The 14,472-nt window shown below is 42.8% G+C and overlaps 1 protein-coding gene across 1 annotated transcript; it reads left to right on the top strand.

The window, feature by feature from the left end:
• Window positions 1–789: 789 nt before the first annotated feature.
• On the top strand, window positions 790–10,507 carry echs1 (enoyl CoA hydratase, short chain, 1, mitochondrial). The gene is made up of 8 exons (XM_038960268.1): window positions 790–1,028; window positions 5,417–5,614; window positions 5,777–5,904; window positions 8,956–9,055; window positions 9,139–9,243; window positions 9,396–9,515; window positions 9,711–9,778; window positions 9,921–10,507. Exons 1-8 carry the CDS (start codon window positions 941–943, stop codon window positions 9,984–9,986), a joined length of 873 nt encoding a protein of 290 aa, XP_038816196.1. The 5' UTR covers window positions 790–940; the 3' UTR covers window positions 9,987–10,507.
• The last annotated feature ends 3,965 nt before the right edge of the window (window positions 10,508–14,472 follow it).

Genomic DNA, 14,472 nt, shown 5'->3' with positions numbered 1-14,472 from the left:
TCTATCACTCCAGTGTTAATGCTAAATATTCCTGTATGGCCTATTTATTGCCTTACCTCCCTACTCTTCTACATTTGCACACACTGTGCATAGATGATTCTATTGTGTTATTGACTGTAAGTTTGTTTATGTGTAACTCTGTGTTGTTGTTTTTGTCGCACTACTTTGCTTTATCTTGGCCAGGTCGCAGTTGTAAATGAGAACTTGTTCTCAACTGGCCTATCTTGTTAAATAAATCTGGGAAAAAATAATAATAATAATTCTCCAGCAGGTGCCATTTTTTCTGCTCACCAAGCGAAAAGTTTTTGTATGGAGGTCAATGAGAGAGTGTCGAATTTGGTTATCAAAAAATATAATAGCTTATTTGCTACGTGTAGCTTATTTGATCGAATATACGTTTGGTAATGATTAGGCTGTTACATGTACTGATATTAGTAGGACACGTGACATGCAGGAAACTTTTATTAAAAACACTATAGCGGAGTTGTGCCTGGTCGTCTATAGTTACCACAGCCACAAAGTTATAAACCCCGCCCATTTTTACTATTTCTCTTCTTAATATGTTATTTTAAATCTAACCTTAACCACACTGCTAACTTTGTGCCTACCCCTAACCTTAAATTAAGTCCAAAAAGCTCATTTTAATTTTCATGCATTTTTATAGGCAATTTAGAATTCGTGGTTGCGGTAACTAGTGAAAACTGTTGTGCCTGTTTACACACGTATCTGCCCGCATTGGCTAGAATGGTCCCACCTGATGTTGCCTCCTCCAGAATGCCTTCCATTTTTTAAGACATTTATTTTCATTTTTAGAGCCGCTATTAATGGCTAATCTGTTTTGACACTCCTCGACCACTTATCAGTTTCCGGGTCACGCGTGAGGTGGCTTGCAGTGAGAGCTCGTGTTGTGACTTTCAGCGCCAGCAACTTCGTGTTTGAAATGGCCCTGTTCTGCAGAACCGCAGCACTGCTATTGAAGCCAGGAGCTCTCTCCTCCACTCTCTCTTTCGCTCGTCAGTACAGTGCAGGTAAGAGGTTACTGTTAATTTCATTTTAGAAAAGCAGTGCTTTTTTTTGTCATGGATGTCATGGACAATGTCATGGAGCTAGTTAACGTTACGTCATTACATGTGCGACGCTTGATGTTTTGCAGATGGATCCTAGAGACGTCCCTGGTTGAGGTTAACGGGATATTTCAGGATATACTTCCCCGAGTCATATGAACTCGTGGATACATGGTTTGTGCCTCTGCGTGCAATTTGAAGGATGTTGCTATTTAGTGCAAGCACTAATGCTAAATAGCGTTAGCGCAATGACTACGCAAATGGTAGTTAGCATTGGCTTGCAAAACGACCTCTAACTTCCTTCATACTGGACACAGAGACATACAAATGGCAGCCACGGGTTCTTCTGCCTTTGGGGAAGTAGATAAAGGGCATCCTTGACAAAATCCCGATGTATACCTTTTTAAGGTTACGGTTTAGGGTAGGGACATCCCTTTGCATATTGACAGAGGAAGAGGCGAAACCAGGGGATTTACCTAGCCCTAAAATCTGTCAGCGTGAGATAAATCCTTTTATGTATAACGTAAACAAGTACATCGCCTTGGTCCGTACAATTGCCCATATTTTACCGCCCCAAAAACGTAATACTTCCAGATCAACTGTAATGCCAATACCATTGTAAAGCACAATTTCTCCCCTTTCCAACAGAATCAATTACATGACCTAAACGCTGCCCGTTTCTGCATAATTCAAGAAGGCAATGAGCCCCGTCGGGTCTTTTTAAAAATGGCTGGTGGGGAAGCGAAACTAATGCGTGATAATGAGAAGGAGAGATGTGTGGGAAAATTGCTTTTTTTCACTCGATCTGTCCAACTTGTCACCTTATCGCCTATAAAAATGTAAATAAAACACTATAAAGAGTTTATATAATGTGTCATTACATACCTATTTGAAGGTTTGTGTCGAATTTGAATCGGGTTTTTAGGGCGGTGCTAAAGTGATCTTAGACGTAAACAGCGGCTTTGAGAATGATGATCGCATGCAATGATGACGGAAAAAAATGGCTAGGTATCTCCCCCTTACCCCCGTCCATTTCTTGTTTTTAAACGATGAGAGAAGTGCTACACCTGGTGGAGAGAGATTGTAAGACAGAAATAGTTGCTTTATGCGTGCTGTACATTACGACATGACACGTCACGATGTAACGGAGGGTCTGTTTTTTTGAACTTTTCTCCAATACTATAGAGCCATTACCATGTCAATCAACGCTTGAATAGAAACCTAGTTCACAACCCTGATTTTGAAGTCAACACAGTCGCTACAGTCCCATTAGTTTTCTAATGAGCCCACTCCCTTAACTGAGAAGCAACCCCACACATGAATGGTCTCAGGATGCTTTACTGTTGGCATGACACAGGACTGATGTTAGCGCTCACCTTGTCTTCTCCCGACAAGCTTTTTTCCTGAATGCCCCAAACAATCGGAAAGGGGATTCATCAGAGAAAATGACTTTACCCCAGTCCTCAGCAGTCCAATCCCTGTACCTTTTGCAGAATATCAGTCTCCCTGATGTTTTTCCTGGAGAGAAGAGGATTCTTTGCTGCCCTTCTTGACACCAGGCCATCCTCCAAAAGTCTTCACCTCACTGTGTGTGCAGATGCACTCACACCTGCCTGCTGCCATTCCTGAGCAAGCTCTGTACTGGTGGTGCCCCGATCCCGCAGCTGAATCAACTTTAGGAGACGGTCCTGGTGCTTGCTGGACTTTCTTGGGCGCCCTGAAGCCTTCTTCACAACAACTGAACCGCTCTCCTTGAAGTTCTTGATGATCCAATAAATGGTTGATTTAGGTGCAATCTTACTGGCAGCAATATCCTTGCCTGTGAAGCCCTTTTTGTGAAAAGCAATGATGACGGCACGTGTTTCCTTGCAGGTAACCATGGTTGACAGAGGAAGAACAATGATTCCAAGCACCACCCTCCTTTTGAAGCTTCCAGTCTGTTATTCGAACTCAATCCGCATGACAGAGTGATCTCCAGCCTTGTCCTCGTCAACACTCACACCTGTGTTAACGAGAGAATCACTGACATGTCAGCTGGTCCTTTTGTAGCAGCGCTGAAATGCAGTGGAAATGTTTTTTGGGGAGCAGACTTTGAAAATTAATATTTTTGTCATTCTCAACTTTTGGCCACGACTGTAGGCATACCTTCGGCCTGTCTGCTCAAGCGCCTGAGTGACTGCACCTCTACTTATACTAATTTGGGGTAATGAGGGACAGGTGGGACCAATTCCAGGTGCCAATTAGTTGCAGCACCTGGACTGGGTAGTATTAATGTTGGATCACCAGCCCCAGTTGGTGCCTGTAGAAGCTGTCCATGGTGCTGACTCACCTTGGCGCCTCTAGCCCTCTGGTGCTGACCATGGTCCTGCTCCTTTCTTTGTAGCTATCTGCTGTCCCCCCGGTTGCCACAGTTTATATGCAATCTTTTTTTTATCTGAATTTATTCCCACAATTGACGAGTAATATGCGTAATAATATAAGCACTTCTACGCAGGATTGTTACCCATAACAGCCGGTAGTAGGAATGTTACGTTTTTGTCAACCGACATGAGATGCATACACTCACTCAACCCACCACTCCCAAACAAACACCTCTGCAACTCTCTCCCCTTCTTCCCATAGATGAACACACACACACACAAACACACACACACACACACACAAGCTCAAATGTTCAACAGTTGTTCCATCCCCGAGCTCAACTCTAGAGAAGACTTGATGTGTGAATGCGTATTGTTTGGCAGTTTAAGGAGGCATGCCAGATTGCCATATTGAGCAGAAATGGGAACATTTTCACCACATAAGATTTTGTGGAATTAAACATATTTTTGTTTCAGATTGGTGATGTATATAAAAAAAAAAAGTTTAGTCATCACAAATAAATCGATGCTTTAAACAGGTTAATATATTTGGTTGGGTCCCGTTGATATTTTTTTACGTGCCTGTCCATTGCAGGACCTAGAACGCCATTATACTTTTTAAGCTCAAATGGCACAGAATTTGTGGCACTTTCTGTATAAAAGTCGAAGGCCAAAAACAAATACACGGATTTGACAGTCAAGCTATCACTAAAATAAAAGTCAACCCCTTTCACTATGTAGAACTACCTGAGAGGTGATGATTCGTTGAAGTTAAATAACAAAGCAACTGATTTGTTTCTGCCCTGTTTCGGCAGTCTCCCCGAATCCCTGTCTGACATTCTCGAATTTAGATGACTGTCTTCAACAAATTCTCTTCTATAACCAGTGATATAAAAAGGATCAGATTATGTGTAGACTTTGAATGGGGTTAGTTTAAACAGCGTATGCATCCCAAACATTTGCCTCCCGTTCTATTGATTTCAACGTGATATCGATGGAAATGATTTTTAAAAACGCTTACCATGTTGGCGACCTATTTGAATCAAAATGCAACACTTCAAAATGTAGCTCGGTGTCTTCTGCAAGTTGTCCTCTAACCAGTGGTGTACAGATTATTCTCAGATTCCTGTGGTTTTTGAGCTGTGTTAATTTTAACAGGAAGCTTTTATCCTAATCTCCCCCATCTCGCGCTGTTGATTTCAACATGATAATCGATAGGAGTGATTGACAAGTGTTGTTTCTCTTTCTGTTTTGGTAACCTCCGTATCTAAATGCAACATTCCAAAATGCAGCGGACTGTTTTTCTGCAGGTTGTCCTCTAACCAGTGACGTTAAAATCTCTAGTTTGAATGTGGTTTTTGAGTTGTGGTAGTTTCAACAGCGCATATAACCTGAGTGATTTATTGCCACTTGTCTAAACAACTGGGTTTTTGGTGCGTGTGCAGTTTATAAGGTGCTTGTAAAAAAATAAAAAAATACAAGTAATAACGATACTATTGTTGCACATGTATATGGTAAATGTCAAGTTTAGGTTTTCAATATATAAAATACTTTCTGCATGTTGGTCATTGATTTGGCCTATTTATCAAAATGTCTATTAATAGCAACCTGTGTTGGTCAGTCCACTCACTCTCAAGAATATCAGTCCACATCCTTGTTATTAGGTTTGTACTAACCTGGCTTGCTGAGCCATCCCACTTGCATTAGTTGGAGCGAAAACTTTTGCTGCGTTACAGGCCGACTACATTGCAGTAGCCTGCCGGTTCTCACAATGGCTGCATAGTTGTTTAACATATCAGCTAATCACATTTTATGATAGGAATCATAACCTATTCAATCTGGTGCCTGGCTGCACCATCGATGACACGCCATGCAACAATTGCTCGTTGCTGCACACAGCAAGGCTGCAATGTAGTCAGCCTGGAACGCCACCTTGGTCACGTTGAACGAATAATCCTCTAATTTATTGCGCAACTCTGCTTGTGTGTTTAGGTGGTCAGTATGAGTACATCCTGGTGGAGAAGCGTGGAGAGAATCAGGATGTGGGCTACATCCAGTTGAACCGCCCCAAGGCTCTGAACGCTCTGTGTGACGGGCTGATGCTGGAGTTGGGAAAAGCGCTGGATGCCTTCGAGGCCGACGGAACAGTGGGCGCCATCGTCCTTACTGGCAGCGACAGGGCCTTCGCAGGTGAGGGATGTGTGTGTGTGTGTGTGTGTGTGTGTGTGTGTGTGTGTGTGTGTGTGTGTGTGTGTGTGTGTGTGTGTGTGTGTGTGTGTGTGAATGAGAGAGAGCGATGAGTGTGTGCACACGCATCTTGTGTCTTACACCTGAAAACTGTATGTGTCTCAGCTGGGGCTGACATTAAGGAGATGCAGAATCGTACCTTCCAGGAGTGTTATGCCGGGAACTTCCTAGCTCACTGGAACAGAGTCTCTACCATTAGGAAACCAGTCATCGCTGCTGTCAACGGGTTCGCTGTGAGTACACACACCTCAGTCAACAGTTAGTCTGTTATAACAGTATACACTAGAGGTCTTCACTGGTCCAGAAATTTGCCGCCCGGACCCGATATGAATAAATACATTATTTTGTTCAGTTCGGAAGGGACTAGAGGGCATTCATACCTATTGCAAAAAGTCTGTGGAAAAACGGACTCAAACAGGCTTGTGGCCGTTCGGATCCAAGAGACCCGTTCAGATCCGAGAGATGAAAGGGAGAAAGAAACCTCTGACCTTGCACCATCAATAAACGAGCGATATTGACAAAATTAGCCACAGTAAGGCCTATGCTTCCTTAAAAACAGCCTATAACAAATTTTAAAAAACAACATATATTCCTTGTGGTAGAAATAGTTGTAAATGTAATCTATGTGCTTGTGCACATGTATGCATGTTCAACTAGTCTACCCTAATGTTGATGTTATGCTGGCACAGTTCAACTGTCGTTCAAACTGTACAATAGAGTATTATGTATTTATTTTAGTCTAACAGACAATACCATGTGGTGCCTGGCCTTCTTCCTGTAGTGGATTCTAGATACTGAAACAAAATCCCTTTACCTGCATGTGTCATTATAGCAGAATAAAGCTTGATTTGATCCAGTGTGTTTGTGTGAGAAACCGCAGCAGCAGAGATCATAACCACACGAGCGTTCTAAAGAAATTATGGGGCTTTTATCAGAGTTTCTTAACTCAGAGGCGCATCCTCGCTAGCGAAACAGACACAACAGACCACGCTGGGGTTTGAGAAGTCAATGCAAGAAGGGAAAAACACTTCCTTAATTGTAAATTTTCTCTAAATCTAAAGGCACAACCTTACCTTTGGCCATGTAGTGTATGTGGACACCTGCTCGTCGAACATTTCATTCCAAAGTCATCGGCATTAATATGGAGTTGGTCCCCCCTTTGCTGTTTTAACAGCCTCCACTCTTCTGGGAAGGATTTTCACGAGATGTCGGAACATTGTTACGGGGACTTAGCCACGAGCATTAGTGAGGTCGGGCACTGATGTTGGGCGATTAGGCTTGGCTCGCAGTCGGCGTTCCAATTCATCCCAAAAGTGTTTGATGGGGTGGAGGTCAGGGCTCTGTGCCGGCCAGTCAAGTTCTTCCACACCGATCTCAACAAACTATTTCTGTATAGACTTTGCGTTGTGCACGGGGGCATTGTCATGCTGAAACAGCAAAGGGCCTTCTCCAAACTGTTGCCACAAAGTTGGAAGCACAAAATCATCTAAAATGTCATTGTATGCTGTAGCGTTAAGATTTTCCTTCACTGGAACTAAGGGGCCTAGCCTGAACCATGGAAAAACAGCTCCAGACCATTATTCCTCCTCCACCAAACTTTACAGTTGGCACTATGCATTGGGGCAGGTAGCGTTCTACTAACATCTGCCAAATCCAGATTTGTCCGTCGAACTGCCAGATGGTGAAGCATAATTCATCACTCCAGAGAACGCATTCCACTGCTCAAGAGTCAAATGGCGAGCTATAAACCACTCCAGCCGACGCTTGGCATTGCGCATGGTGATCTTAGGCTTGTGTGCGGCTGCTCGGCCATGAAAACCAATTTCATGAAGCTCCCGACTAACAGTTATTGTGCTAATGTTGCTTCCAGAGGCAGTTTGGAACTCGGTAGTGAGTGTTGCAAACGAGGACATACATTTTTATGTGCTTCAGCACTCGACGGTTCCGTTCTGTGTGCTAGTGTGGCCCTACCACTTTGCGGCTGAGACGTGGCGGCAGGGTAGCCTAGTGGTTAGAGCGTTGGACTAGTAACCGAAAGGTTGCAAGTTCAAATCCCCGAGCTGACAAGGTACAAATCTGTCGTTCTGCCCCTGAACAGGCAGTTAACCCACTGTTCCTAGGCCGTCATTGGAAAAAAAATAAGAATTTGTTCTTAACTGACTTGCCTAGTTAAATATAAAAAAAAGGTAAATTTGTAAGTCGCTCTGGATAAGAGCGTCTGCTAAATGACTTAAATGTAAATGTTGTTGAAATTTGACAAACTGATGTGTTGGAAAGGTGGCATCCTATGACGGTGCCATGTTGAAAGTCATTGAGCTCTTCAGTAAGGCCATTCTACTGCCAATGTTTGTCTATGGATATTGCCTGGCTGTGTGCTGGATTTGATACACCTGTCAACAAAGGTGTGAGACAAGCATGAGCTTTGCTAGCTAATGTTGCGATGACATTACCTACAAGTGTAATCAGGGATTTCTATTGGAGAAGCAGTTTTAGCCTGTTTTATTTTATTCTATATTTTTAGGGAGCATATCAGCTTTAATATTGCAGATACTTCTACATTGCTTCTATCAATGTAATTGTCTGCAAACTAATGGACAACAAACAATACTTCCATTTCCAATTTTCACATACTACATACATTTCACGGACAGTATATTTTACATTAATTATCTTTTGTTGGTTTTTAGTCCTCGACTTCAGCTACCCTGTCTTTGCTTTTCCTGTCAGTAGCACAACAGTCTCAGAAATCCCAGACCTAGGCAACACCACTGCCGGAATTTCTTGGCCACTTCCAATGGGGATATTTTTTGGGGGGGGATAGTTGCTCTTCAGACAGAGAACTCCGAAACAATCACGATTTTGGGTAGGGGGGGTTAAAAATAATCCCCTCGGAAACATGACGGAGGTAGACACAAGCGTAAGCTTGAAACGCAAACGTCAATGGTGCAAACAAACGACTTTCTTTGCGAAATACACTAATTGAAAATATCCCCTGCGAGCTCCATCTAGCTACAGTAGCTACCGGAAATATTTACGGCAGGACGTCAATGGACAGAGCTCTGGACGGGTTTTCGGCGCACGTCCCAACTCCGCCCTTTCCTCTTTGCTCAACATACTTTGTACAGACAGACGTGTATGCTGAAACATTGGCACGTTGTGGGAGGTAGTCTGTATAGTGAGACTAGTACCACAAGAACAGCTTGGTTTTGTGTGTGTGTTAACAGTGTGAGGGTTAACATTAATTCTGTGTGTGCCTCTCTCTCGCTCTATGTATTTTTCTCTAGTTGGGGGGAGGCTGTGAGCTTGCTATGATGTGTGACATCATCTTTGCTGGAGAGAAGGCTCAGTTTGGACAGCCTGAGATCCTTTTGGGAACAATCCCAGGTATGACTAATCCCTGATCTATGTGGATTGAAAATAGTTCTGTCTGTCTGTTGGTCTGTAGGTTAACTGTACTCTGTGCGTAGGTGCTGGTGGTACTCAGAGACTGACAAGGGCAGTGGGGAAATCTCTCGCCATGGAGATGGTACTGACTGGAGACAGGATCACAGCACAGGAGGCTAAGCAGTCAGGTATCACACACACAAACCTCACATTATACATGCAAAGGAGGGTAAACGGTCAGGTAACTCGCAGACACATACACAGGAGGCTAAACAGTCAGATAACACACACAAACCTCACATTATACACACACTTACCATGCTCTCTCTCTCTCTCTTAGGTCTGGTGAGTAAGATCTGTCCAGTAGACCAATTGGTGTCAGAAGCTATTAAATGTGGGGAGAAGATCGCTGCCAACTCCAAGATCGTGTCTGCCATGGCTAAAGAGGCCGTCAACGCAGGTTAGAGAGCTGATCTGATTTTTACATATTTAATAAACCCTTCTCTGACCCTACAATGATATGTGAGATGTTTAGATATTTCATGTTTTGTGAACTTGATTTAATTCAAACATTTATTTTTATCTCAGTCCCTAGTCTTTTATTGCTTTAGTTGTATTGATTAATGCAAGATCTAACGTGTGTGTTGGTGTGTAGCCTACGAGCTGACGCTGGCTGAAGGGAATCGCCTGGAAAAGAGATTATTTCACTCCACCTTCGCCACGGTCAGTCAATCTACTGGTGTTCTCTTATTCAGATCAACTGTTTTCTTAGGAAGCTCCTTTTGGCATAACCTGGTCGTACATGCCACCGTTTCTCAGGTGTGTTCTGTGTGTGTACTCACTGACATTGTGTTTCCGACAACAGGAGGATCGTAAGGAGGGCATGACCGCGTTTGTGGAAAAGAGAAAGGCCAATTTCAAGGACCAGTAGAGGAGCGAACACAAAACCCAACAGACCAGGATGTGAATCTCCGATCCAATGGTTCCTGAAGGCTGTATCCTGACTTGATATCTTGACTCATGACTCTGATGTTGGCTTAGATGAGATTGAAATAATCTAAACTGAAGATTATTGTGAAGATCAGACTTTTACATGTAGACCTTAAGTTAGGAATTTAGCCCTGAATGACACCCGGACAGACAATTTAACAGACGCTCTAATCCTGAGCGATTTACTTGCCTTATCACGGTTTCATACCCTGTATGCAGACTGCGTTGTATGCTGTATGTGTGCAGTACAGTATAGTGTGTTTGTATGAAAGATGTTTTAGGTCATCGTCCATCATAGAAAAACAAATATCTTGTTGGGAGTAAATGGTAGAGGCCAAGCGATATCAGTCACAACCGCTAACACACACTAACACAGCCTTTTCACTGTCCAACTGAATCTCACATTTTCTAGAAAATTAATTGTTCCTCTGTACATTGTGCAAATAAAGCCGTAACAAGGTATGCATCTGTCCATTTGATTTATTCAATCGGTCATATTGTAGGCATTAAGAAGAATAAAGCAAAAATTCCTGTGTAAGATGCTTTTTCAGTGGAGATCCATTTTAGCATGCTTTTTAGTCCAGCTGTAGGTTTAATCTAGGTCCAGGAAACCAGCTCACAATGATCAGGTTTAATGTAACAATACCTTAATCTGTGTTTGGTGATAGACAGCTGTTAGTTTGATGAAATGTCTATTGGGAAATGACCACTAAATTTAATAGATGGAAGCGATGATATGATCTGTTTCGTTGAGTTTCTTTCTCGTGCAGTAACTGGAGGCAGCACAGCCTATGCCCATCATATAAAATCATTAACATGTACTATTGAATCTTACACAATAATTCAACACCAGATGGTGTTATTAAACTACTATTCATCTGGGCAGTATTGATGCTTCACATATTGTTTTATATAGGCTCCTGTTGATTGCAATACAAGTGGGGGTAATCTCCCATGTTCTCATCTAATTTAAACAGCTACAGAAAGTCTGAGGTGGAACTGCCATAGCTTGTAGGCCCATAGCGTAGCATGTCCCTCCCTCAGACATTTTAAGAGAACATTGTCTAGCCAAGGACACGACAACATTGTGTCTTAAACAAAGGATTTGATGGGCCTATGAATTCTACCATGTATTCTCATCCCATCGCAGTAAGTTGATTGGTCAAGGTGAAAGGCAATCGGGAAGCATATGTTTTAGACCTAGTGCTTATTTGACAGCATTATTTGAAAGGATTTATGGTTAGTTTAAGATTTGGGGAAAACAGGGCAGAAGGCATCACTCATGAGATATGCAGTTGAAGATTTTACGCAGGGCCCATCGGGTATAAGTGCAGCAGTGCAATTGACAGGATACCTTGGATACAGTGTTGCATAAATTAATATTACTATTGTGAGCCATAATTGCCATGGACATTTGGAATGTCCAGTTGATTAGCATTATGGGTAATGTAGTCATTTTACACATTTGAAATTGGCCTACAAACACTTACATAATTTGCATTATGACAGGTGAATCTTCCGTAGTAACCGTGCCATTCCAAAACACAAAAACCAGGAAAAATAAATAAATACAAAACACAGCGGAATGTAAATGCCAGTGGCATTTACCTGACAGGGAGCTGATGGCTAGTAAGGGACCTAATGTCTCCTCCTGCCAACTCTCTTCCTGCGTCTCACGGTCCGAGTGGCTCTAAGCATCCTGCGGACTGGGCGAGAAGTGGATAGTCTGTGTCTGGGCATGATTATAGTTATACCCACTCAGCGTCTGGGACCCATGCTTTTATAGGCTTTGCCTTGGGAGCAAAATTACATCATAATGGCATTGGCATGACACAATAGCATGAACCATGGTAGAAATAATCCCTCAGGGCTTTATGTAATGGTAATTTGGAATGTCAAGTCAATGAGCATTATGGGTAAAAAATAAATACAAAACACAGCAGACTATAAAGTTGACAGAATGTAAGAGGACGACGGGCTTCTTTTGAGCCTAAAATGAAGAAAATTGGCACAAATTGTAGTAGACCCTCCCGCAGCTTAGAGAAGGCTTAGCATATTATATTATTGATATTAAGGTATGAACATACATTAGCTTTTTTACCGAATACATTTTCACATTTAGAGATGTGAAAATCTCCTTTCTCCTGAAATGTGCACTCGTACACCATTTCCCACAAATCTAAAAGCATTGGATTGGTGGATGCATGGGTTTCCGCCACATTTGTTTTATCAGCAATTTCCTTTCAAAATAGTGAAGGGAAGTGAACAAGTGCACACTTTGGGAGGAATGAGAGAATTGGGACATAACCAGTGTCATCCATGGGCCAAGGAAGTTGGCATTAGCTGATGATAACATGTACATTTGCACATTGATTAATGCAATACATTGCAAATGACCTTAATGTGGACAACTTTAAAAATTCACGAAGACACAGCGGTTGGAACCAAAAATCTCAAATTTGGACTCAGACCAAAGGACAGATTTCCACTGGCCTAATGTCCATTGCTCGTGTTTCTTGGCCCATGCAAGTCTCTTCTTATCGGTGTCCTTTAGTAGTGGTTTCTTTGCAGCAATTCGATCAGGAATCGGGTACCTCCACCACACTCACCCCTCTCTCCCGAGCTTTTGCTCGCACTGCTGGGGCGAGTGACTCTGAACTTACAATGGCTAGCCCCAAGTCATTATTGCATTTTGCTATTTGCCTCATGACTCCTGCATACTTTGTTGACTACAAACTTTCTTTACCCAACCGTGGGACAGACTATGTTTGTTCCCAGACTCGGGACTCTGACTCTCTATTGGTTACACAGACTTTTGGCCTCCCATCCTATTCTAACCACCTCTCGCCGGCTTTGTGTTCGTGTTACCTGATGAAATTGCCGTACAATATGATATTGTTGCCATCTGATGCACATTCAGATGTCATAAATCAGCACTGCGGAGCTCTTCCTGTCCTCTGCCGTGCCTTGATTGTATTACTGCTGATGATATCTGGAAATGTGCATGTACACCCTGGCCCATCTACTGTTGCTAGCCCCAATTCTGACTTGTGCTCTGATATCTGCTTCACTGATTTCTGCTCTCGTAAAAGCCTGGGTTTTCTGCATGTTAACACTAGAAGCTTATTACCTAAAATGGATCAATTGAAAGTGTGGGTTCACAGCTCCAATCCAGATGTGTTGGTCATTACTGAGACGTGGTTAAGGAAGAGTGTTTTAAATAATGATGTTAACCTTCCCGGTTATAACCTTTATCGGCAAGACAGATTTTCCAAAGGTGGGGGAGTGGAAATTTTTACCAAGGATCACGTTCAGTGCTCGATTGTCTCTACCAAGTATGTCCCCAAACAATTTGATTTGCTAGTTTTAAGCATTAAACTTTCAAATAGCACTTTGTTGACTGTTGCTGGGTGTTATCGTCCTCCATCAGCACCGGCCTGTACCCTACCTGCCCTAAGCTCTCTCCTGACCCCTTACACTAGCTCTGAATTTGTCCTGCTAGGTGACCTAAACTGGGACATGCTTAAACCACCTGACCAAGTCCTAAAAAAACGGGATTCCTAAATATTTCTCAGATTATTACCAATCCCATAAGGAATGACTCCAAACACCCAGAAAAGGCTACTCTCCTCGATGTTATCCTCCTCGACAAATAATCCTGACAGGTTTCAGTCTGGTGTTTTCTGTAATGACCTTAGTGACCACTGTTTTACAGCCTGTGTTCGTAATGGCTGCTCAGTGAAACGACCTGTACTGATTTGTCATAGACGCTTGCTAAAATAAATGTAATGAGCAAGCCTTCCTTCATGAACTGGCCTCTGTAAAATGGTATAGAATCAGCTTGACCCCCTCTGTTGAAGAAGCTTGGACCTTCCTTTTTGATATTTTCAGTGGTATTGTTAACAAACACTTCCCCATAAAGAAAATGAGAATTAAAAACAGGTTCAGCCCCTGGTTCGGTCGTGATCTTGCAGAGTTACTCCACCTCAAGAATTGCATTTGGTGAAAAGCTCGGCACACGCATACTCAGGCTGACTGGCTATCGTTCAGGCAAATGAGAAATAAGTGCACTCAGGCTATCCGGAAGGCCAAAGTTAGTTACTTTAAGGGGCAGTTCTCTCTCTGTTGGTCTAATCCCAAGAAGTTCTGGGAAACGGTTAAAGACCTGGAGAATAAACCCTCCTCACAGCTGCCCATGTCCCTTAATGTTGATGATGTGGTTGTTACTGACAAGAAGCACAAGTCTGAGCTCTTTAATCACCACTTCATTAAGTCAGGATTCCTATTTGACTCAGCCATGCCTCCTTGCCCGTCCAACATTTCCTCATCTCCCACCACTAGTAATGCGACTATCCCCCATGTTTCTCCCTCTTTTTCCCCTGCCCCGCTACAAAGTTTCTCCCTGCAGGCAGTCACTGAGTCCGAGG

This window comes from Salvelinus namaycush, chromosome 22 (genome assembly GCF_016432855.1).
Source record: "Salvelinus namaycush isolate Seneca chromosome 22, SaNama_1.0, whole genome shotgun sequence".
In the NCBI taxonomy this organism is placed as follows: Eukaryota; Metazoa; Chordata; class Actinopteri; order Salmoniformes; family Salmonidae; genus Salvelinus; species Salvelinus namaycush.
The sequence above is the reverse complement of the archived record's forward strand: the minus strand, read 5'-3'. Positions and strand labels throughout refer to the sequence as shown.

Bases quoted from the DNA above. Each gene is read 5' to 3' on its own strand.
- echs1 (XM_038960268.1), top strand. From the start codon at position 941: ATGGCCCTGTTCTGCAGAACCGCAGCACTGCTATTGAAGCCAGGAGCT. The intron at 1,029-5,416 runs GTAAGAGGTTAC...TTGTGTGTTTAG, and splicing joins CGCTCGTCAGTACAGTGCAG to GTGGTCAGTATGAGTACATC. The intron at 9,244-9,395 runs GTATCACACACA...TCTCTCTCTTAG, and splicing joins ACAGGAGGCTAAGCAGTCAG to GTCTGGTGAGTAAGATCTGT.